General features: G+C 45.1%; 1 protein-coding gene and 1 long non-coding RNA gene across 3 annotated transcripts in view; one reads left to right on the top strand and one right to left on the bottom strand.

Moving 5' to 3' along the window:
- Positions 1–14300, top strand: part of crcp (calcitonin gene-related peptide-receptor component protein) — a 144734-nt gene extending 130434 nt beyond the window's left edge. For both annotated transcript variants that reach the window (XM_072469509.1, XM_072469510.1), the window contains exons 5-6: positions 930–987; positions 13653–14300. In XM_072469509.1, the coding sequence (XP_072325610.1) occupies positions 930–987; positions 13653–13820 (226 nt within the window). In that variant the 3' untranslated portion in view covers positions 13821–14300. The remainder of the gene's footprint in view (positions 1–929; positions 988–13652) is intronic.
- Positions 1–26115, bottom strand: part of LOC140386802 (uncharacterized) — a 109092-nt gene that overhangs the window by 47169 nt on the left and 35808 nt on the right. Inside the window, exon 2 of the long non-coding RNA XR_011933676.1 lies at positions 25791–25950. This is a non-coding gene — a long non-coding RNA (uncharacterized lncRNA). The remainder of the gene's footprint in view (positions 1–25790; positions 25951–26115) is intronic.

The raw sequence follows: 26115 nt of genomic DNA, 5'->3' as shown, positions 1-26115 counted from the left end.
AATCCACCTAACCTGCACATCTTTGGGTTGTGGGGATAAAACGCACGCAGACATGGGGAGAATGTGCAAACTCCACACGGACTGTGACCCAGGGCCGGGATTCAAACCCGAATCCTCAGCGCCGCAGTCCCAGTGCTAACCTTGGTTCCAGATATTGAGATTGATGTTCACTTTTTATCCTTTCATAAGTAGTTCTATATTAAAATGTAATGCCTCGAGTTTTATTTTAACAGTGCAGAGAATTGTCACAGTCCTTGTCTTTCTCTTTAAAACATTCTGAATATGGGTTTACAAAATTGGAGTTTCAGATGTAAAACAAGTGAATTAATGCTAAGGAGCTAGTCGAAGGTTATAAAGTAAGACAATGCCTTCATGTGACTCTCTTGGTGTATCCCAAACTTATAATTCTTATACAGCACACAGAAAATGTTGTGATTCTTGACCACCATTGTTCTTCCATTTTCACCTGTTCTGTTTTGGTTCAACGTTTTCAACAGGAATATATTTTATCCGTAATGTTTTTTATATTAAAATTTGCGTGGAAATTTGATCTGTAGAGGGATACATCATTAGGAAGTGCTGAGGGTTTTGACCAAGGGTAGTATCATGACTGGTACAGGCTTGGAGGGCCGAAGGGCCTGTTCCTGCGCTATATTGATCTTTGATGTATGTTAGGGGAATGTAAAATAAGCCAACTTTAGTGACCACTGGCACCTATATTTTATTCAAAAGGTTTCACATGTGAATGTTGTCCTGTTTGTGCTCCCGCTAATTGATAAAAAGCCTGGAGAGATGTGCTTTTAAAATAAACATACCTGTTCATTTATTTGACATTGTACTTAAATCTGACAAGTTAATGAACAGCATTAAGTTGAATATCTTGAGCATAATCCTATTACGGTGCTAATTTATTGTTGTCTATCCTCCAGGGCAGAAAAACTTCAGTTGCTAAATCACAGGCCATTGACTGCAGTGGAGATCCAATTGGTAAGTTTAATTTATTTAGCTCCATCGAAAGATATGTATGGTGATTTAACCACAAAAAGATAATCAAAAAGACGTATGAAGGTGAATCTTAGTTTACATATAAAAATAATGAAGTTTAAAATACAATCTGGGCTCAAAAATGGGAGCAACTAGCTAAACATCAAAATAACAGTAACAAAGTAGAATTAGAACTAATGTCAGTTAAACACGAACAGACACAGGTAGCAACAATAACTAATGACATCACAGCACTTACTGATGACTTCAACAATCAATTTAAATAAGAACCAATGGGTTTTTCGGACCTGCCCTCCATTACAGCAACAACAACTAATGACATCACAACACTTACTGATGACATCAGCAATGGATTTAAATAAGGAGATGCATAATAATAACTCTCTGTAACAATAGGAAAAATAATTGTACACTTTGAGAAAAACACTTCTTTGGCTACCAAAAGACACGGTGAAATTCTCTCAGTCGATTTGTGTATAAATGGACTATTCAATGTGATATTGAGCCGTACGTACTAGATGGCCCACAGGTTTCTCTTTGGTCTGTGGTGAAAATAGATCACTTCAGGTGACAATAGCAATTCATCAAAGTGAGCTAGCGAGGGCAGTAATCAGCTGAGGATCTTGCTGCCAAATACTAGCTAGAGACTGCTGTTGGACGGATGGTTTTAAGGACCGGAGCAAGGTTTGGTTATGTCAGAGAGTAGGCAATACCTGTGAAACACTGCTCCAGAAGAATACACTGATTTCAGAAAAGGGAGACAGAAAGTCTACAGCCAGTTTAATTGTTGCATTTGTTTCTCTTCCCATTTTAAAAAATAACCTGGTGCTATGGGTTGCTGATTTATATGATATATACATTGTGATTTAGACAAGTACGTTTAAACTGTACAACGATCTGAATTCCTATTTTCAGAAAATTAAGATAGCTTTCCTCCAATTTTATGACTTTTGTATACTTGTTTTTCCATTTGAAAGTCAGTCTATATGAGTCAGTTAATGACCCCCTCGGGGCCTCTCTTTCAATTCACAACTTTAGAAAGCATACACTGATTCAAAGGTTGTTATTCTTTGCGGGCTTTGAAAATGATATCAAATGCGGTAGCTGACTGCTGCTGGATAGAATTTTTTGGCATTGTCAACAATTTCTCATTTTAATCACTGCTTCTGTTATAGCCCATACTTAAGCGATGTAAATATCCTGGTTATTATATAAATGATATGCAGACTGAACAGTTTCAGTGATTATGAAGACGTGGCAGTTGATAAACCATCTCGGGGAGTGGGTCTTCGAGAAGATTCCTTCAATCAGTTGTGAAATCCAAGTTCTTTTACCTTTTGAACACAATTTGGTAATAATTCAACATAATTTATGTCATTATGTTTTCAAACCTTTTCTTTCTCCTGCTGAGGAGGGGGAGGGAGGGGTGGTTTGGGTGTTATGGGTGGGGTTCTTTGTGTAGATCTTCAGATGGGAGTTGCCATGCCAACAGGGATGCTCGTGAACAGAAGCAGTATGGAAGGGGGAGCTGCGATGGATAGCCAGAGAAGGCGGGTTAGGTAGGAGGGGGGTTGATTGGAAGGGTGGTGAGAAGTGGGGAGGAACGAGGGAACTGGGGGGTGGAGGATGTGGAAGTTGGGATGGGAATGTGCTGGTGACGCAGGTGACCTTGTGGCTGGGTGCAAGCGGGAATGGAAGGGGTGGCCATTTTGGGTGGGCCCAGTCAAGAGTGGGACCCGGAGGGAGGGAGAATTTTGTATCGGGTATGGAAGGCGGACTTTATTGGAGGTGTGGTTCAGAAAGCCCCTGTGAGGATAGTAACGTGGAACGTGCGGAGGCTGAACGGCTCGGTTAAACGGTCTCGATTGTTCGCATGCTTGAAAGGCTTAAAGGCGGATGTGATTTTCTTGCAGGAGACACATCTGCAGGTGAAGGACCAGATAAGATTAAGAAAGGGATGGGTGGGGCAGACATTCCACTCGAAGTTTGATTCCAAGTCGCGAGACGTCACAATTTTGTTTACTCGAAGGATTGTATTTGTGCTGACCATTGAGGTGCAGGGCCCAGAAGGGCGGTGCGTGATGGGAAGCAGGTATTGGCGGGGACGTGGTTGTTCTAGTGAACATCCATGCGCCCAACTGGGACAACATGGAATTTATTAAGATGTTGGCATCCATCCCAGACCTGAATTTGCATCAATTGATAATGGGGGGGCAACTTTGACTGTGTTAGATCCCAGGATAGATAGGTCGAGCCCCAAGTCATTGGCCAAGTTGGGAATGGCAAAGGAACTGGGGGTATTTATAGATCAGAAGGGGGGGGGGGGGGGGGTGGAACCATGGGGTTTAGGCATCCGGGAGAGAGGGAGTTTTCCTTCTCCCACGTGCATCGGGTGTACTCCTGAATAGATTTTTTTGTGGTGAGAAAATCAATACTTCCAGGGATTGGGGTGGTGGAATGTGCAGCGATCGTGATTTCAGACCACGCGCCACATTATGTGGACGTGAGGTTTGAAACAGATCAAGCCTAAAGACCCTCATGGATGTTCGATTCGACACACCTGGCAGGTAAGTTCTGCGAGAAGCTGGCTCGGTGATATGAGGACTATGGCAACAGGGAAGGCAGTGGGCCAGCTTCATCACTCAAGGAGAGGGTTTTATGAGTATCAGGAGAAGGTCGGCCTCCTGCTGGCTCATCAGTTGAGGCGACAGCTGGCCACGTGGAAGATAGCACAGCTGAGTGATGGGAAGGAGGATTGGTGACAGCACCGATAAAATTAACAAGGCATTCAAACCTTTTACCAGGGGCTGTATAGGTCCAAACCCCGAGGCAGAGATAGGGAACTTTTTAGATGGGCTGGTATTCCTAGAGATAGAGAGGGGGAAGAGACAGGGATTGGAGGCACCACTGGGACTGCAGGAGATAATAGCGTTGATGCAATCGGGGAAGGCTCTAGGGATGGATGGCCTTCCGGCGTTTTCAGTAGCATTGGCGCCCATCTCCCATGAATGTATAATGATTAATTGGCGTGGGGGGAGCAGCCGGCCATGCTGGTTCAGGCATCGATCTCTTTGATTCCAAAGAATGATGAGGACCCCTGTGGAATGTGGGTCTTACAGACCCATCTCCCAGTTAAATACAGATGTGTAGGCACTGGCTAAGGTGCTGGAGGAGGGCTTGCCGGAGATGGTCTCTGAGGATCAGACAGATTTTGTTAAGGGACAGCAGTTGTCGAGCAACATTAGGTGAGAGTGTTGAATGTGATGATGACACCATTTGGGGGAAAGGTGTAGGAAGTTATTATTTCAATGGATGCGGAGAAGGCTTTTGACCAGGTAGAATGGAGGTACTTGTTTGAGATTCTGGGGCTGTTTGGGTTTGGGCCAATGATTTCCTCTTGGGTGCGATTGCTGCATGCAGCCCCCACAGCAAGTGTGAGGACGAGAACAATGAGCTTGGGATATTTTTGGCTACATAGGGGCACGAGACAGGGATATCCGCTATCCCTGCACCTATTTGCACTGGCTACTGAGCCTTCGGCAATTGTGCTCTGGATGTCAAGAGAGTGGAAGGGCATTGAAAGGGGAGGTAGGGAGCATAGGGTGTCATTGTACACGGCCGATCTGCCCTTGTATGTGCATGGAGAAAATAATGGACATATTAGGGATGTTTGACGCCGTTTCTGGCTATAAATTGAATGTGGCAAAGAGTGAGGTATTCCCCGTGAACGCCCACAGGAGGAGTGCTACTTTGGGAGCCCTGCCGTTCAAGCTGGCCAAAACCAGGTTTTGGCATTTGGGAATTCATTAACTTTCCCGGTGGGCAGCATACTGACATAGTGGTTAGCACTGCCCCTTATTTGGAAAGTTTTTAAAATACTTTCTCTCTCAGACTGGAGTATTTTGTGTTTCTTCTCTTCAGGCCACCATTCAACCTTACTTGAGGGCCTTGCGTGTTTTAATTTTCAGTTCCAGTGAAAGGTTATATCTGAAACTTTACCCCCTCTTCCCTTTTTTTTTTACAGAAATTTGGTTTGCTGTTTTTTCCAGAATTTGTTTTTCTTTCATTTTAACGTTTTATATCCATTCCAGGAATATTAGCCTTCAAGAAATTATTTTTCCCAGTGATTTACTATGTCTATTTTATACTTGACATCATTAGAGGTGTTCCATTGCCTTGCTTGGTCACTTCGCCAAGACCTTTTTTTGCAGCCATATCCTTTCTCAGCACCATATCAGTCCTAGTCTCTCATTCCACATCAGCCCTCAGTCCATCCACAGCTTTTGTTACAATCCCCATAGAGACTGATAACTTTTAAAAAGAAATTCAAACTCCAAGTGAATGGCTGAAGGGACCACATGACAGGTTTTACTGAGTTAGCTGTCACAAAAGCAACATTGACTAGGCATCATTTCAGTAGGAAACGTATACACTAAGCTACAGAAAAGATCCCTCATTTAATATTTAAAATAACTGAAAATCCCCTTTACAGTTATAGTTATGTCTCTTAAGTGGATACCCAAGAATCAGTCCAAAGTGACTCCCTTTCCATTTTTCAGCCGTATAACTTCTACTATCTGAACTGGTGTGATCTACCTGCCGATCCTTCCCTCTCACTAAAGCTAGGTAGTCCTTCCAGTTCTGTTTAGAAAATAGGACCAGGCGTATGTCATTCGGCCCTTCAAACTGGCTCTTCCATTCACTATGATCATGGCTAATAATCTATCACAATGCCATACCCCTATGCTCTCCCCATACCCCTTGACACCTTTAGAGTCTAGAAATCTATCTATTTCCTTCAATATATTCAGTGATTTGGCCTCCACAGCCTTCTGTGGTAGAAAATTCCACAGGTTCATCACCATCTGTGGAGGCGTTTCTCCTGATCTCTGTCCTAAATGGCCTAACCCATGTCCTGAGACTGTGATGCCTTGTTCTAGACTTCCAGCCAGAAGAAACGACAACCCTGCATCCATTTTATGTGTGTCTAAAACTCATCCAACCCCCTGATACTCCCATGCTTCCACTGAAAAAAGTTCTTCAGGCTTATATGATGCTGAGCTGTTCTGCAAATGTCTTCTCTATCTCCGTGTCCTATTTTGGCAGATTTCAAGTGTAATTCTGATTATTTTCTGTTTCTGCTGTGTGTTCTATTCTCCTTCTGCCTCTTGTCTTCTTTCGATCCTTTTACTGAAAATTGCTACTGTTTTTCAATTTAAAATTATTTCCCTTTAATTTTCTCAGTTCCAACTCCTGTGTCATTAAAGAAGCTGCTGGGAAAGTGGGCTTGGTGATATGGCAGAAGACTCCCTACTGGCTGAGTCAGTAACTACCTGACTCTTCTTCATCCTTCCTCTAGACCATGTTGACACTACTGAACACCAAAACATTTTCTGAAATTATTAACAATCTCCCCTTTCCACTGTTCACAATCTTCGTTATAAATTGTGTTTTTTTTGCAAAATGCACAAACAGCATAGCCCTGAAATATCTGTATGCTCTTGTCCCACAGAGCATATTTAGACTCAATTCATCTCCTGCAACTAATCCCCACTCACTATCTTCCAAGACTGCTCTGATAATCTCTTCTGCTTTGACTATTTCAGGTTCTTTGACCCAATCAGTTATCTGCAACCCATCCCTGACCAGCGCGGTAGCACTGTGGCTTCACAGCGCCTGGGTCTCAGGTTCGATTCCTGGCTGGGTCACTGTCTGTGCGGAGTCTGCATGTTCTCCCCGTATCTGCGTGGGTTTCCACCAGGTGTTCCGGTTTCCTCCCACTAGTCCCGGAAGACGTGCTGTTAGGTAATTTGGACATTCTGAATTCTCCCTCAGTGTACCCGAACAGGCGCCGGAATGTGGCGACTAGGGGCTTTTCACAGTAACTTTGCAATGTAAGCCTACTTGCGACAATCAAGATTATTATTATGTTTTCTGGTTATTTGACATCTTCACCAAAAAAACAATCGAATTAGTCCCTGTCTACATCCATTCTCTGCTTTGGGGGCAGTTTGCTTTCAGCTTCGACAATTTACAGTTACTTCCTACAGATTAAAGATACACGTTACAGTGCAAACCCAGATTTCCCTGAGCTCTACCTCACCTTTTGTAGGATACGTGAATCTTGATTTGCTCCAATTCTTTGAGATCCCCTACTCTAAGCTCTTCGTCCATTACACTGATGCTGCATCCTGTACTTTAAATTACCTGGAGAATTTCATCCAACCTTTGGGCTGGATTCTCCGCAGCCCCGCGCCAAAATCGCATTTGGCGCAGGGGTGGAGAATCCAATTTCACACCGAAATCGGGCCCGGCGATTCTCCGGGACCCAAGAATTGGCGTGTTCGCGGAGTATTCCACGCGGCTGGAGAGCCATTGCCAGAGGCCCACCCAGCAATCCTCCGCTCCCAATCGGACGAGCTCCTGACGGCGTGGTTCTAATCACCTATTGCCATTCGGGAAGCTCGCATGGTGGATGTGGACTCGGTCCGCGGCCGCCCTGGTGGGGGGCGGGGAGATCGGACACCGGTGTGGGGGGGCCTTCTAGATGGCCAGGGGACAGAATGGGACGGTCGAATCTTCGGGCTTATGCATCCAACTCTCTGTCTTCACCCCATGTTCCTCCACTCACAACAATAGAGCCATTCTTGTAATCACTTATTCCACCAGCCTCCATTTGCCGGATCATCTTCCAACAGCAAGTATAACTTCCTGTTCTCTCCCCTCCCCTCTCCACTTGCACAAGGAGATGCGCAAGGAGATGCTGGCGCCTATGCTTTCGGCAATTGAAGGACTCGTGATCACCCAGAAGGCCCACGAGGTTAAGATCCAGGAGGTAGAGAAAAGAGTCAGCCAGAACGAGGACGAGCTCTTGGGCCTGGCGGTGAGAGTGGAGCAACACGAGGTGCTACACAAGAGGTGGGCGGGAAGACTCGAAGACCTGGAGAACAGGTCGAGGAGAAAGAATCTGCGGATCCTGGGTCTCCCTGAAGGAGTGGAGTGGGCTGATGCCGGGGCATACGCGAGCATGATGCTTGGGGCGATGATGGGCGCGGAGGCCCCTTCGAGGTCGCTGGAGTTGGACGGGGCACACCGGGTGCTGGCAAGGAAAGCCCCAGGCAAATGAGCCACCAAGGGCGATGGTGGTGAGGTTTCACCGGTTCACGATCAGAGAGTTGGTCCTGAAATGGGCCAAGAAGGAGCGGAGCAGTAAGTGGGACAATGCAGAGATCCGAATATACCCGGACTGGAGCACGGAGGTGGCAAAGCGGAGAGCGGATTTCAACCGGGCCAAAGCGGTGTTGCACCGGAAAGGAGTGAAATTCGGAATGCTGCAGCCAGCGCGACTGTGGGTCACATACAAGGGCCAACACTATTACTTCGAAACGCCTGAAGAGGCGTGGACCTTTATACAAACCGAAAAGTTGGACTCTAATTGAGGATTTGTGAGGGCGGGGGGGATGTTTGAGGTTTGATGTGTGATGGTTGTTGTATATAGGAGGTCAATCACGTGCAGGAAATGTTATATGGGCTGGGGGAGAGAGACAAGGCCGCGACAGGAGCTGCGCCAGAAGGGGCGGAGTGGGCTGTGGAAAGTGCAGGTTTCTCCTGCGCGCGGGAAGAAAGGCGGGAAGGGGAACGAAGGAACGCATATGGATTGGGAGACTCCCACACGGGGAGGTCAATGGGACGGCGGGGGAAGCCGGGGTCAGCTGACTTACGGGAGTGACATGGGGGCAGCTGATAACGTGGAACGTGAGGGGGCTGAATGGGCCGGTGAAGAGGGCTCGAGTGTTCGCGCACTTAAAGGGACTGAAGGCGGACGTGGTCATGCTCCAAGAGACTCACCTGAAGGTGGCGGACCAGGTCAGGTTAAGAAAGGGATGGGTAGGACAGGTATTCCACTCGGGACTGGACGCGAAGAATAGAGGGGTGGCAATATTAGTGGGAAAGCGGGTGTCATTTGAGGCCAAGACTATTGAGGTGGACAATGGAGGGCGATATGTAATGGTGAGCGGTAGGCTGCATGGGACGTGGGTGGTGTTGGTAAACGTATACGCCCCGAACTGGGATGATGCAGGATTCATGAAGCGCATGTTGGGGCACATTCCGGACCTGGAGAAAGGAGGCCTGATAATGGGAGGGGACTTCAATACAGTGTTGGATCCAGCACTGGACCGCTCCAAATCAAGGACTGGAAAGAGGCCGGCGGCGGCCAAGGTACTTAGGGGGTTTATGGATCAGATGGGGGGAGTGGACCCATGGTGGTTTGCAAGGCCGCAGGCCAGGGAATTTTCTTTCTTTTCCCATGTACACAAAGACTACTCCCGGATAGATTTTTTTGTTCTGGGCAGGGCGCTCATCCCGAGGGTGGAGGGGACGGAGTATTCGGCCATAGCCGTTTCGGATCATGCCCCGCACTGGGTGGAACTGGAGCTGGGAGAGGAGAGGGACCAACGCCCGCTGTGGCGGCTGGATGTGGGACTGCTGGCGGACGAGGTGGTGTGTGGGAAGGTGAGGGGGTGTAACGAAAGGTACTTGGAGGCCAACGACAACGGGGAGGTGCGGGTAGGGGTGGTATGGGAGGCGTTGAAGGCGGTGGTCAGGGGAGAGCTAATCTCCATTAGGGCTCATAGGGAGAAGACAGAGGGCATGGAAAGGGAGAGGTTAGTGGGGGAGATTTTGACAGTGGACAGGAGATACGCAGAGGCCCCGGAGGAAAGATTACTTGGTGAAAGACGACGGCTCCAGACGGAGTTTGACCTGTTGACCACAGGGAAGGCGAAGACACATTTACCCTTCAACTCTGGGTATTCCTAGACCAACTGAGATTCCCGAGGGTGGAGGAGCAAGAGGTGGCTGGTTTGGGGGCACCAATTGGGTTGGAGGAGCTGAGCAAGGGTTTGGGGAGCATGCAGGCGGGGAAGGCCCCGGGACCGGACGGGTTCCCGGTGTAGTTCTACAGGAAGTACGTAGACCTGTTGGCCCCGCTACTACGAGCCCGGTGGTGGCGGCAACGCTAAGGATCTGGGGCCAGTGGAGACGGCACAGGGTTGCAATGGGAGCATCGGTGTGGTCCCCGATCAGGGGTAACCATCGGTTTGTCCCGGGGAAGATGGACGGGGGGTTCCAGAGCTGGCAGCAGGCGGGGATCAGAAGAATGGGGGACCTGTTCATTGACGGAACGTTTGCGAGCCTAGGGGCACTGGAGAAGCAGTTTGAATTACCCCCGGGAAATGCCTTTATATATATATATATATATATATGCAGGTGAGGGCTTTTGTGAGGTGACAGGTGAGGGAATTCCCGTTGCTCCCGGCACAAGAAATTCAAGACAGAGTGATCTCGGGTGTATGGGTCGGGGAGGGCAAGGTGTCGGAAATACACCAGGAGATGAAAGAAGAAGGGGAAGCGCTGGTAGAATAGTTGAAGGGTAAATGGGAGGAGGAGCTGGGGGAGGAGATCGAGGAAGGTCTGTGGGCGGATGCCCTAGGTAGGGTTAATTCCTCCTCCTCGTGTGCCAGGCTCAGCCTGATACAATTTAAGGTGGTTCGCAGAGCTCACCTGACAGGGGCGAGGTTGAGCAGGTTCTTTGGGGTAGAGGACAGATGTGGAAGGTGCTCAGGGAGCCCGGCGAACCATGTCCATATGTTTTGGTCATGCCCGGCACTGGAGGGGTTCTGGAGAGGAGTGGCGGGAGCAATATCTCAGGTGGTGAAAGTCCGGGTCAAGCCAAGCTGGGGGCTAGCAATATTTGGAGTAGTGGATGAGCCGGGAGTGCAGGAGGCGAAAGAGGCCGGCATTCTGGCCTTTGCGTCCCTAGTAGCCTGGCGAAGGATCTTGCTAATGTGGAAGGAGGCGAAGCCCCCCAGCATGGAGGCCTGGATAAACGATATGGCTGGGTTTATAAAGTTGGAAAAGATTAAGTTCACTTTGAGAGGGTCCGCGCAGGGGTTCTACAGGCGGTGGCAACCGTTCCTAGACTATCTCGCGGAGCGTTAGAGGAAGATCGGTCAGCAGCAGCAGCAACCGGGGAGGGGGGTGGCGGTGTAGACTGCCTGGGAGGGTGGATGAGCAAGTGATAACATGAAGGGTCGGGGAAACTGGCACGTATGGGAGAGAGCCAGTGTACAAAGACATGTAAATATATCATTTTGCCATGTATATATCATGCTCTGCGCGATTTCTCGTTATTTTGTTAGTGGGGGGGGGTTATTGTTTGTAAGGGAGAAACATTGTGTTAAAAAACTTTAATAAATATATATTTTTTTTTAAATGTCATGGCATTCACGGCTTTGGGCCAAGTGCTGGGAAGTGGGATTAGCGTCGTAAAGTAGATTTGAGTAGTCATTGAGCGCAGAAAAGGCCCTTTGGCCCATCAAGTCTGCACCGCCAAGAACTACCCCTAATCCCGCACTAATCACACTTACCAGCACTTGTTTCAGATTCTTGAATGTGATGGTCTTTCAAGCAATCATCCAAGTGCTTTTTAAAGGTTGTGAGGTTTCCAGCCTTCACCAGATTTTTTTGTTGGTGCAGGCTTGATAGGCCGAAGGGCCCCTTCTGTACTGTATGATTCTAAGGGAAGCTGTAAATATAAAAATATCAATTAATAAGAAGGAAATGGCTTGTGTGCTAATCAAATCACTCAACATTTTTTGAAAACAAATTTTAATAATTCACAATTTGGAATTTTTGTTGTGCAAAGCAAGATTTTAGACTTACTAAAAATATTAAGAAATTATTTTTTCATTACATCTCTGCGTAATTGTTTCTGCCTTTTAGTCATCTCATTAATAATTTGTACTTGTATGGCCTGAGATTCTTGGTGGGGGGAGGGGGGACACCTTGGATTTGACATTTCTGTTCAATCTGCGACCCTGCAGCGGAAGATATGTCAGCATGTATACAATGTGCAGTTTCTCAGGAAGCTCTGGCAACATGTGGTTGGATCCAGCATTTCTCATAAGCTTCCAGATGTATGAACTTCGGTAACTTTTCTAAAACTAATTTTGAAGAAAATTGGAGGACAAATTTCAGTAATCAGGGTTATGTGCAGGGAGGCTATCTATATCTATATTTGTGTGAATTTGTGTATGGATGAGTACATTTAATCTATGGCACACTGTACTGGTTACCCAGCTGCTAGAGCTTTTGTTTATGTTGAAATTATAAACATTCTATTTTCTCATTTGAAAAGTCAAAGTGGATCTCTGTGGAATAGAATTTCAATTCATCTCTTTTGTTGAAAAAGGCATCAATACATTTAACATAATTTGAGTAGGTCTTCAGTTAAACATTTAAATAAAAACTATTTTCCCCTGGCTGTTGGCATCATGACTTTTTGCTATGGAACTCTAAATGTGAAAATAATGTACAAATAGCCACTGTGTTTTTCTGGTTTGAACTTTAGGCTGTCCCTAGAATCCCTATAGACTGTCTGGACTATAGAATGTCCCAGCAGAAGTCCCACAACCCTTCTGCTTGGCTGGCTGCCCAATGGGCAGATGAAAGGAAATGTGAGGTTGTGTTATCCTATTGACATTGTTCACATTGGGTTGGGCTGGTTTAGCTCAGTTGGCTGGCAGCTGGTTCGTGAGGCAAAGCAAGGCCTCAATTATTCATTAGGTTACTTCTCAACCTTGCCCCTCGCCTGAGGTGTGGTGATCCTTAGATTAAATCACCACCAGTCAGCTCTTCCCCTCAATGGAGAAAGCAGCCTATAGTCATCTGGGACTATGACGACTTTATGTACAAAACCCAGTGAAGGGAGAGCCTAGGAAATTCTGGAAAATAACTGGACAAATAAGGTGAAGGATTTTACATGTCAAAATTTAACACATGTCTGACGTTTCCTTCTCCGCTGTTTTAATGGTAGCATTCATTACCACCCACATTCTTAAAATTGCACAGAGAGCATTTTCAGACAAGCAGTTTAATCATTGGCACTCTTGCACTTGGCAAGCGAATCTCAGAATCAAGCTGTTTGACCATGATCTGGGAGTCTGTGATATAATATCCAAACCGGCCCTGTTAAAATTTCAGAAATTAACTGAAAATAAGCCATTTTACTTATAGAATTTTTAATTTTTTTTCCATAGAATTTACAGTGCAGAAGGAGGCCATTCGGCCCATCGAGTCTGCACCGGCTCTTGGAAAGAGCACCCTACCCAAGCCCACACCTCCACCCTATCCCCATAACCCAGTAACCCCACCCAACACTAAGGGCAATTTTGGACACTAAGGGCAATTTATCATGGCCAATCCACCTAACCTGCACATCTTTGGACTGTGGGAGGAAACCGGAGCACCCGGAGGAAACCCACGCACACACGGGGAGGATGTGCAGACTCCGCACAGACAGTGACCCAAGCCGGAATTGAACCTGGGACCCTGGAGCTGTGAAGCAATTGTGCTATCCACAATGCTACCGTACTGCCCTCAAGTAATTTAAACTTAGTTTAAATTTTGTTTTCATTTGGAGATAGTGAACTTTTAGATTAATATGTCGCTTAGGGCTTCCTACTGCTCGTTAGAGCAAACTCTTTACAATAAGTTAATGTTTAATTCACTCATTTTTATGAGAAATGGAATAAAATTGAATAGTTTTCATTACAAATGTCAAGTTCTCCATTCCAATGTTTCAGATGGTAGAAGAGAGTGAAGAGAGACTAACGGAAGAACAGATTGAGGAGCTTCTACAGACCATCAATAGCATCCTGCCAGGAGACCCTGATGAGCAAGCTGCATTACAGCAACAGGAAGAGGTGGATATGGTTGCCGAAGAGGAAGGAAACCAAGAGACAGAATCTTAGCAGCATCCAGCCAATAAACGCTATTTCAGTACAGGAAAACCTCGGATGATTGATCTACTTTGGCTGAATGTACTTGGATTCATACTGAAGCCATACTGAATGTACTTGGATTCAAGCCTGCAGTAATAGTTTTCAGATATTGTCCAGATGTTTTCAGTTATGTTCCATACTGTACATTGAGAGACGTGAGCTGTGATTAGCTAGTGTTGTCTTAACTCAGAACCAGTATGTTTTTATAGTTCAAATGGTGTAAAGTCCAAAATACTTCAACCGCTATAGCTGTGTGTATTTAGTAAAAGCTGACAAAATGTGTACCTTGCATGTTTAGTTTATAAATGTTAGTCTGCAGAATAAAATCTGCCTGACTCATGGACCAACAGGAGGTGTGTGCAGAATTGGAGGTTAAAAAGCTTGTTTATGGTTTGGATAAACAGAAACAAATGATCCTATGTTGAAAGTTGTCAGTAAATTGAAACAATACATCTTGTCGTATCATTTTTAGTATTATGACCCAGAAAGTGGAGTTTAAGTCATTTTGGGAAACTGCTAATACAAAAGTCCACCGTTACATATAATAAATGCTTAAAAATAAGGGAAATCGGTTCGGGTTAACAGCAACTTTGGAATCTAAATTCACTACAGATTATGAAATAAATCTTTATTCTTGGGTCAACAAATTCAGTATGCAAATAGCGTAAGGTTTGTTGGCATTCTACTATATTTCACCAAATTCTTTGTGTTCTTCAAAGAACATGAAAGCTCATAAGCAATTACACAAAGTCACTTGGAAATGTAAATTATAAGATCATTGCCATCTTCAACATCCAGACGAGTTGCATGGAATAATTGATCAGGTTTCGTACAGGACCAGGTAGGATCTAAAGAATCTCCTGAATACCCAAAATGCTGCTTTCTTTGAAGTGTGGAAGGAATATTAGATCATAAGACATAGCAGCAGAAGTTGGCCATTTGTCCCATCGAGCCTGCTTTCAAATTTTATGACTGATCATAAAATCCCTACATCGTGGAAGGAAGCCATTCGACCCATCAAGTCTGCATCAACCCTCTAAAAGAGCACCCTACCTAGGCCCACCCAACCAGCCCTATCACCATAAACTAACCTGCACATCTTTGGACACCAAGGGACAATTTAATATGGCCAATCCATCTAACCTGCATAACTTTGGACTGTGGGAGGATACCGGAGCACCATAGGAAACCCACGCAGACACTGGCAAAATGTATAATCTCCACACACAGTTATCCAGGACTGGAATCAAACCTGGGTCCCTAGTGCTGTGAGGCAGCAGTGCTAATCACCGTAAGAGATGTAAGAGTTCTTCCTGTTTATTTATTTTGTTCCCATTTCTTTTATTTTTATTATCTCGTTCTGTGGACTCATAATCGGGATGTGTCTTTAAGCAGAAGATTCAAAGTGAAACGGTCTGCTTGCCAGGACACTGTGTTCCCAGGTTTTGTATTTTGGAAGGGATGGCACCGAGTGGAGCTTTGGAAGCAATCGATTCACTTGGTTAACTGGCAACCGATGCGTTGGCCAGGGATGGTGTTCTGCCTGACGGCTCTCCCTCTCCTACTTGCTGAAGTGAAATAACTGCTCTATTGTTCTGAAAGTTGTGAATGCCTGGCAAATCCTTTGCTATAAACCTTAAATGATGCTGAGTCTGCAGAAAAAATAGACAACCTTGCCGGAGAAAACCATCACAAGCCTAGAAGGAAGAAGTACCAAAACAAAAGCATGAACTTCAGAAAGGCATTGGACAGAATTCAACCAAACAATTTCTGAGTAGTCGTTTGGTGGGGTGTTTACCGCCAGCTCTTTGGTGAGATGCACACCAGTATTCACCCACATGTAGTCATTTAATGGGGAGTGCCCCAATCTCCACGTGAGCTTGAGGGTTCCCCACACCCACCACCGACGGTCAATGTCACCCCCCCCGCACATGTGGGCATTAACCCCCAAGTGAGGACACCCCACTATGGGGTCATTGAGGGTCCCTGCTTTTCAGGCCTCCCCACCCCTCCCTTTTGGGTCCCCCTTTCACACCTCCCAACCTTAATTAGGCTCCTTCATACCTGCCCTTCACCCCCCACCAAACCCCCTTCATCCTCCTTTCATGGAAATGGCCCCCCTCATGCCCTGACCTTTGGTAGTGCCTCCCTCGCACCTGTACCCTGGCAGTGCACCTGCCTGGTACTTTTTCTTAAGTGATAGTTATTGTATTTATTTCCTCTTCCCCCTTCCCCCTTTTGCCCCTTGACCAATTAGCATTTTTGGAATGTTATTAGTATCTTCCACTGACTAACATAAAGTATTGATTTAACTCCTCTGCCATTTCCTGGTTCCCCATTATTATTTCCCCAGTCTCATTCTCTAAGACGCCTTTGTTCACTTTGGCCTCTCTCTTCCTTTTAATATATAGAAAGAAGCTCTTGCTGTCCCTTTTTATATTACTTGCTAGTTTGCCCTCACAGTTTATTTTTTCCCTCTTTATTATATTTTTGGTAATCCTTTGTTGGTTTTTAAAACTTTCCCAATCGTCTGGTTTACCACTAATTTTTGCCACATTGTATGTTTTTTTCTTTCGGTTTAGCACTATCCTTAACTTCCTTGGTTAACAATGGTTGGTTTATCCCCTTCCTAGAATCTCTCTTCCTCACTGGGATATATCTTTGATGAGAGTAATGGTTAACATATGAGGGCTAACTGAAGTCACCATTCGTATTTGCATTAAGCTGCTGCCGTTGAATTCAGGGAAACACAACGATTCAAAAACTTCCAGGATGAAGAGAGAGAGATGCAGGAGTCTAACCTCTATATAAGTATCTGCCATTTATTATGATCGCAGAAATGCATTGATGAATACTAGTCCACAAGATAAATTGGAGCAAATCTAAACCAACATAGGGCAGCACGGTAGCACAGTGGTTAGCACAGTTGCTTCACAGCTCCAGGGTCCCAGGTTCGATTCCGGCTTGGGTCACTGTCTATGCGGAGTCCCACGTTCGATTCCCAGATTGGGTACAATGTCTGTGCGGAGTCTGCATGTGTTTCCTCCGGGTGCTCCAGTTTCTTCCCACAGCCCAAAGATGTGCAGGTTAGGTGGATTGGCTATACTAAAATTGCCCTTAGTGTCAAAAAAAAAAAGGTTAGTTGTGGTTACGGGGATAGGGTGGAGGTGTGGGCTTGGATAGGGTACTCTTTCCAAGGGCCAGTGTAGACTCGATGGGCCGAATGGCCTCCTTCTGCACTGTAAACTCCATGATTCATATGGAAACTAAACTAATTGCAGGACTATTTTTTCAAATTCTCTATTGATATGGTTGACAGGTGCTATAGTCTACCGTGCAATCAAAATGTTCATACTATGTAACCCGCACGTGAATAGAATTAAGGGATGATCTGGAATTATGACAGTAGCTTTCACTTTCTCTCTATGTTGAAATAGTGTGAAAATTAAGATTATGCGGTGCTTGAATATGTTCCACTGGGAATATTGTACAGAATATTTAGACATTCAAGTAAGTTTCTCATTGGGAGAGTACTGGAAGAGAACTTATGTGAAGATATCATCCAGCCAAAGATAACTAACCAATAATTGGAGGTGATCAATGTACTCTGCTTTGGAAGATTTGCTTTCTTGCAAATGAACCTTTGTAAATACATTAGAATATCACTGGCTTTGAAAGCAGGTCAGCAGCACGGTTCAATTCCCGTACCAGCCTCCCCGAACAGGCGCCGGAATGTGGTGACTAGGGGCTTTTCACAGTGACTTCATTGAAGCCTACTTGCGTCAATAAGCAATTTTCATTCATTTCATTTCATTTTTCGAATAGAATTTGCTGTGCGACTGACGGTGAGGCTGTCAACAGTCGTCATTACACTGCTGAGAGGGTCTGCAACTTCAGGCGTGCATACATATTCAGGCTTGAGTGCAGAAATCTCATTGTTGTTTGGGCCATTCTATTTTTTTAAACCAACAATTTTATTGAGGTATTTTTTGGCATTGTAAACAGTAACAATATACATTAGTGTGAAAATATCAATGACAAAAACATAGTGCAAATAACAGTTCCTCTCTCGCAAATAGACCCGCCTATTCTACCCCCCCCCCCCCCCCCCCCCCCCTTGCTGGCGATTAGTTCCCCGCGAAGAAGTCGATGAATGGTTGCCACCTCCGGGCGAACCCCAATAGTGATCCTCGTAAGGCGAACTTGATTTTTTTCCAAGCCGAGAAAGCTTGCCATGTCCGACAGCCATACTTCGGTCTTTGGGGGCTTTGAGTCCCTCCAGGCCAACCGTATTCGTCGCCGGACTACCTGGGAAGCAAAGGCCACAACGTTGGCCTCTATCCCCTCCTGGACTCCCAGGTCCTCCGACACCCCAAAAGACGCCACCTCTGGACTCATCGCCACCCTTGTTTTCATTACCCGGGACATGACATCCGCAAATCACTGCCAGTACCCCCTGAGTTTTGGACACGCCCAGAACACGTGGACATGGTTCGCTGGTCCTCCCGCACATCTAGCACACATCCTCCAGCCCAAAGAATTTACTCATCCGGGCCACAATCATGTGGGCACGGTGAACTATCTTGAACTGAATCAGGCCGAGCCTGGCAAATGTTGCGGTTGCATTTTCCCTCCTCAGAGCGTCTGCCCATACGCCTCCCTCCTACTCCCCACCAAGCTCCTCCTCCCACTTGAGTTTCAGTTCCTCGGTCCCTGTGTCTTCCGCTCCCATAAGCTCCTTATCAATATCCGAGACTCTCCCCTCTCTTACCTATCCCCTGGAAACTACCCTGGCCTGGATCCCCCTTAGTGGAAGGCTTGGAAAGGACGGGACCTGTCTACGTATGAAATCCCGCACCTGCATGTACCGAAAGTCATTTCCCCTTGCCAGCCCGAACTTCTCCTCCAGCACCCTCATGCTCGTGAAGCTCCCTTCCAGGAACAAGTCGCCCATCCTTTCCACCTCCGCCCTCGAAACCCGCTGTCCATCTTCCCCGGGACAAATCGGTGGTTGTTGCATATTGGGGACCAGACCGACGCTCCCACTTACCCCGCAAGCTTCCTCCATTGGCCCCAAATCCGCAGAGCCGCCACCACTATAGGGCTGGTGGAGTACCTGGCCGGCGGGAGCGACAGTGGAGCCGTGACCAGGCTGCCAAGCTGGTTCCTCTGCACGAAGCAGCCTCCACCCACTCTTGTTTGGGCCATTCTGCGCTGTTCCAGAGAGTTCGCTCACCAACATCAACAGGAAGAATGTGGGCGAACTGACCACTTGTAATGAAGCTTTCCCACCAACATTTTAGGGCTGGTGCTTCCAGGTGGAAAGACCTCCAAAGTCAATCCACAAATGCTATAAAAAAAAGGACTGCCCAATGAGGAGACCGGTAGTTCAACTTTCAAAATGGCTGTGGGAGGGATTTTGCATATTTATCTGACCTTTTCAATTATTTAACCAAAATACTTTTTAAAATGATTTTGCTCAATTTTATCTCACTTCAAAATATACTTTATCTATTTATATATGTTTTTTTACATGTTTCAAATGTGTGTAAAACCCTATTATTTGCATATGGTAGGCACCGCAACATTTGCTTTGACATCCTCTGCGCTTGACTTTTGTTTATCCCACCACGTGAATTCTCTTTTATGCTGGTATTAGAGAAGATTGCAGAGCCGAGTTGGGGCCTAGACCATGAAGAAATCGTCCTGGTTTCCAAGTAAAATTCCCGCCTCACCATCGCATTACGCAAGGAGGTACTTTAAGTCAAAGTCAGTAGCGAGTGCCATCACTTCAATGCTGACCCCAAAATCTGAACCATGGCCCTGATTTTGTGGTGGTACTGGCAGCGAAACTGTCAGCGTTTGTCTTCATTACTCCACTGAGAAGAGACAGCAACTTCAGAAGTCCACAGATTCACCAAGTAATGCGAAAATCCAGATGTTGCTTTCAGTGATTCTATGCTGCTCCAGAGGATGCACTGTTAAAGACCCCTGGGGTGCCATCCCTAAATAATTAAAGAATCAACGGAAACTTCAACTTTTACACTCTATAAGAACCCTTGAAAAAGTTAACCTCGTAAAGTGTAACCGGGTATTAACGGTGTACGAAATTAAAATTTACAGCTAAACACTCTTGACTGATCCTGAAAAGCTAAAGTTATACTTGTGGAATGTCAATATTTTCCATTATGAATTTCCACACTTCTAATTTTTATGTTTGGTCATTTTAGCTTCTACCTTAATCCAATCATTTATTTCACTATCTGAAAATTTAAATGAGAAGTGATGGGATTCTGCATTTTTAATTTCCTGCACTGCTAGCTGCGAGAATTCATCAATGTGACTGGCTGCTTCCCTGGTTTGCTGACATTACTGCTATTCTACACCTGGAGATCTCCTTGACTTGGTGCCAGATCTAAACTAACATTGGGAAAGGCAATGTCCGCACACAAAGATCAGGAGGACTGAAATTCTCCGGTCGTTGCTATTCACTATTCTCGGCGGCAGCACATCCCGCCAGCGAGTTTGCCGGCGGCGTGGGGTGTCTACAATGGGAAATCCCATTGACAAGCAGTGGACATATAGGTCCCAGGTTCAATTACCGGCTTGGGTCATTGTCTGTGCGGAGTCTGCACGTTCTCCCGTTCTGTGTAGGTTTCCTGCCAAGTCCCGAAAGACATGCTATTAGGTGAATTGGACATTCTGAATTCTCCCTCAGTGTACCCAAACAGGTGCTGGAGTGTGGAGACTGGGAGATTTTCACAGTAACTTCATTGCAGTGTTGATGTAAGCCTACTTGTGACAATAATAAAGAGTATTATTATTATACCGCTGCCAGCGAACGGCGCGCCTCTGAGCAACCCGTGGCTGGCGGACCAGAGAATCCCACCCTGGATCTTTGTGCGAAACCTTGGGCTGGATTCTCTGATCGCCGACGCCAAAACTGCATTCAGCGAATGGCCGGAGAATCCAAATTCCTGACGCTGCGCCACGCTCCGTCCCTGACCGGCAGGGTTCCCGGCGGCGCGGGACATGGGTGGATTCAACTGTCGGTAACTCTGCGAGGCGGCTGCGGACTTAGTCCAGCGCCGCCAGTCAGGGGAGGGCCAATCCCCGGGCAGGGCGGGGACATATTCGGGGCTGGGGGCACTGTGATGGGGCGTGCGAGCCGGGCGAAAGGGGATACTATTTCGCGGGTCGGGTCCGCGAGCGACCTTCGCCATGAAGCACGGCGCTGCCGCTGCAGGCCGCCGCCGTGCACATACGCTGCCACAGACCCAGCAATTCTCCAGGTCGTATCGGCAGCTAGAACTGGGTGCTCTACACTGCCTCCCTGCTAGCCCACAGCAAAACGGGGAATCCAGCCCCTCATCTTCAACAGCAAGCACTGTTGTTTTGTGCTGACTGCAAAATCCAGCCCAAGGTATTTGATGTTTTTACATACAAGTTACAAAATTCTTTTCTTTTAAAATATTTTATTACGCCATTTGTATTATAAATTTAAACAAAATACACAACTGCACACAAACCAACAACAAAACCCAGCCAACATGGCTTACATAAACATCTCCCAAAGTTACAAAATTCTTATGATGTATCCTTGTATCATGTGCCATGGAAAAGATAAAGTTTCACAATACGGAAATACATTCATTTAAACATCACCACTTCATGAAGCACCCCTTCTTCCTCTGCAAAACGAAGTGACTGGAGTTTAAGTAAGGAATATGTGGTGATGGAAATGTGTGTTGCTTAACTGGGATACAGTTGGAGAAGCCTGGGTACTGCAAATTCTTCAAAGCAGAACCTAGCTAGTTCTAGCCAGCTCTATGAACATGTTTAAGCTGCAGGAAATTCACTATTTGCTCATCTGCCAAGTAAACAGTGACTGTCAGGACATGTTTTTTCCAAGCCAAGAAACCCCTTTGATTAAAAACAGTCAGAACCAACTGTATCCAAGAACAGATTGACCATCTTAATCAGAGAACATATGGGGTACATATGGCAGCATTGTACTCTCACATTGCACCAGAACCCAGTGATCTGGAGATTCCCACAGTGCATGAACCAGGATTCGATAATAACTAACACCGTGCAAACAACTCAGGAGAGGATAACACCCCAGGTAAGTTCAATTAAGAATTTTAGACAGATAAACAGACTCCACTCAAAATGTCAGCCTGTCATTATTGATCAAATGCTGAGTGAACAATTGTGTTGTCTCACTATTTTCTGCTTCCTGGATTTAAATATATAAATATCACCTATTTTAAACAGATTAAAGACATAATTAAATAGAAGACTAGGGAAGTATATACAAAATGAGGGATTTCCATTAATATCACCAACAGTAATAGTTCACCTTTCATTGAAACAATGCCGAGCCAGAATTTGCTGACGTAAAATCTAACATGCATGCTACTATTAATCGGCAAATCATTCAGCAACTTGTGGTGAAGAGATATTCTGTTCATTGCGAATTGCTACAAATTATTGACAATTTGCATAATTCTGCTTTTAAACTCATGAAATTGACAGCCCAATATCAACCTCCTCATTAGTTTCAATAAATTTTTGAATTTGCGCAGTAAATAAAAAGCAAACTCATCAGAGGGTTAGGACAGGTACTTGCCAACATAAATACTCTTTTAATGACAAGGTTCACTTGACTTGCTATATTAAGCTCCAGATGCATAATTTCAGTCAACCCTGAGATCAATAAGGGGCAATAAATCAAATTAGCTGGGGATCTATGTTACTATCTCACTGCTACCCAATATTGCACTGCGGGTGGACAAAATCAAACAAAAAACAGGAGAGGAACCTAGACCTTATGTCTCTCCCTCTCAAATGATTTCAGTAAACTTCAATTTTTCTAGTTATAATAAAAAGAGTTCAAACTCGGGCCATCTCTGAATATGGTAAAATGCATGCCCAGATTCTGCAGCACTTTTCAACTTGTTTAGAACCTTGTTTTCTGACAAATTCAGAAAACAATTTGTACGCTTAATATTTTTTTTAATTTCATGGTCTGCTTTCAGAATAATAAATACATAAAGGCAGTCTGAGCCAGAATGGTAAGTAAGAGCACAATAAGCAAAGCCTCTTTCCAAGCCGACAACTCCTCTAAGGCCATAGCTTTCGTGGCCGGGAATACAAGAAAGAAAATACCCTGAACTTTTTCAGGCAAACTTATCAGACTAAGTTATTTTCTCTTTATGTTTTCTGTAATGTCTGCTTTCCTACAGAGTTTCAATCATTCTCCAGTACTTGACAAATGTGTTTACATTAGGCTTATGTATAGAAATAAGTTCAGCCCTCAGCCTTATAGATATGCATACCCATCAAGCTAAGTTTCCCAGTAAGTTTGTTGACAGAGCTGACTATCTGGCTGAGCTTGCTTATCTGTCTCTCAAATAAATCACTTGTGTTGTTTTTTCTAAATCTCAATCTTAATAGCTGACTTCAGAACAAAAGCAGTGATGTAAACTGAAATTGCACCAGGAGTGGGGGGACACATGCAGCGCTATGATCCTGTGCTGGGCCACAAAACGCTGATTCCTGGGTTATTAAAACTGCGCAAAGTAATATTTTGATGCTTGTAGGAGTTGGGTACAAATAACCGCTAAGGAGAAACATGGTCGAAATAAGCACCGGATATTAGTTGTCACCTAAAAACATTCACATGATTCTAAATCATTCAGATTTTTTCTTTAATTAGCTGTACTTGTTTAAAGAGGAAAGTAAATTGAGCTCTTGGTTTTCATTGCTCCTTGATCACATAATACACTCCGGCAGCTGACAAAATATTCCAAAGTGTATATGTGAAAGCTGGCGGAATGCCACCTGTATCTGTCAACCTTAAATCCTTTGATCAAAATACCTTTTACATTTATTTTAAATAACGTACTCTTACAATTAAAGCTTGCATGATGTCTCAGGCGGTAAATGGTAAAGTAGTAAGCTTTACATGCCAACACTTTCTGAAATGAGGTATGGCCATAAAAAACGATTTGACTTTCCGCGACAATGTAGGAAACGATGAAACAATAAATTAGCCATTAGCTCGTAACCACTATTAGTTTTACACCTATAAACATCAGTGGAAGATAGGAAAGAGCTTTATTATAATATCCTCATGGGAAAATGCCTCACCGGCAAGTACTCTTTCTACAGGCTCATGAGGAACTGAGGGCAAAATACCAGAGGACAGCCTGTGACTGTACAGCAATGCTTTTGTGGGAAAGGCTATGCAGAAAAATATTTTTACAATTACTTCATAACAGAACTGCAATTTGCATCATATTCCTTTAGAAGCATTACTGTACTTATTTTGGCAATACTTGTTGCTTGTCTGTCAGAGACTATTTTATCCACATTGTCTTTACAAGCCTATTTATTTAGTGTTAATATTTGATTTTCTTTTTCAGAGTGTTTGTTCTGATAACGTTCTTTGGCCTTCAAAATTTTAGTCTGAAAGAAATTTCACTTGTACAAAAGGTTACAGAAAACTGTCAGAAGCAGTTAATATTTGTTAATTAATGCTTTAAATAATACTGTAAAGTCTTGATCATTTTAATTGTCCCTGCAGGCTGTTTCGTTATCCAACGCTGACTTCATATTGCGAACAGTTGTGACTTTTGTTCAGCTTTCAATAAAAATAAATACATGGGGCGGGATTCTCAGTTGGCCGACCCCAGAATTGAGAAACGTGATTGGGCGGAGAATGGTGCGTGAGGTGAAAATCGTGACCGCCGCCAGGCGCCCGACAGAATGCCATCCTCCGGTGCCTCGCCAGTGGTGTCAGTGTGTTCTACTCTGCACGTACAGTAAATGCCATTGGCATATCATTAGTGGGCCTGACACGGTATTCTCTGGGGTCTCCGCGACGCTCCGCCAAGAAGAATTATCGACGATGTGTGGTTTCCAAAATCGAGAAACAGGCACATTGGCTGCTGAGGGAGCAAAAGGGGTGCGGAAAGTGTCCAATATCGCCATAGTGTGCTGACAGTTGTGCTGCTGACCGGAGGGCTTCTGCTATGGCCGGGGTGGGGGGGGGGGGTCAGATAGGAGGTGGGCCACGGCGTCGGGGTGGATGGATATGAAACACCATTGCCGCATCCTGCAAGGCCACCATGCAGCTTCACACGCTGCTGACTGCCCAGTGTGAACTTAGTGCCACAGGCCATATGGGTGTCTCCCCACGCCACCCCCCCGGGTATCCTCTGGCCCCAGCAAACCTATCAATGGGATGGGCACGCTCCAGCACAACCAGTGCCATCTTGTTGGGATGATTGTGGGAGTGGAGTGCTAATATGCGGCTGCAGCTTGTCAGCCTCTTAAGTACCAATCCTGACCTTCGGCAAATCCGACATCATTTTTCATTGGGATTGCTTGTGCTCCATGTGTTGGGCTAGCCCATTAATGGTTCCAGAATTGTTTCAGGACCAGCACCAATTTTGCTGTCGTAGAAGTCCACAAATTCAGAGCCGGCGTCATCACTTAGGTCACCATGCATCTACAGTTTAGCAGTCTGGAAAAATGTGTTTATGACTTAAATGGGAAGGTTTTAATTCACTCAAACCTCACTTACTTGCACAGAGTTAAAACTGAGCAGTTGAAAGATCTTCCATCCTACAATGGCCCAAAGATTGCTAAGTTGATTTCCCAAAAGTTCTTTTCAATCCTTATCCTCTCAAAGTCCTTGCCTTGTGGGGAAATAAATCGTTGCTGTGCTTCTGGCCCTTCATTTTAATAATTTTCGGGCCAAGCTAGCTTGTTCCATGACTTGATCTACCCGATTAACAGTGTTGTAGATTATACAATAGAGAATGTTAAGAAAAATGGCAAAGGATATTTACAGGACTGTGAGCACAGGATGCAAGAACAATTACAATGGGACACCCCAAAGAGTGACACCCATTAGTTATGATGTATTACCTCTTGAATTTGATTACAGATGTAGGTAATAACCATCACATGCAGGTCTAGAACAGCTTTCTTTTGGATGGTCATTGCTTGTTCCAGTTCCTCAGAACTCTCTTTCGACTCTGTCTTCATACGTTGCTGAAATTAATGCACTTCTCAGCATGGATAGGTGCTTGAAAGGGAAAAAAATTAAATTGGCGGTAGTATTCCAGATATCACAGTGGAAGATGAACCAATTACAATATATATTGATTATATTAATAAGCAAAGAAACATTCAAGCAATAAGATTGCCTGGGCAATAGCACATTCACATATAAATTATCATTAGTAAGTAT

Source organism: Scyliorhinus torazame, chromosome 12, assembly GCF_047496885.1.
Source record: "Scyliorhinus torazame isolate Kashiwa2021f chromosome 12, sScyTor2.1, whole genome shotgun sequence".
Classification (NCBI taxonomy): Eukaryota; Metazoa; Chordata; class Chondrichthyes; order Carcharhiniformes; family Scyliorhinidae; genus Scyliorhinus; species Scyliorhinus torazame.
Note: the sequence above shows the minus strand (reverse complement) of the source record. Positions and strands in the feature narration are given on the sequence as shown.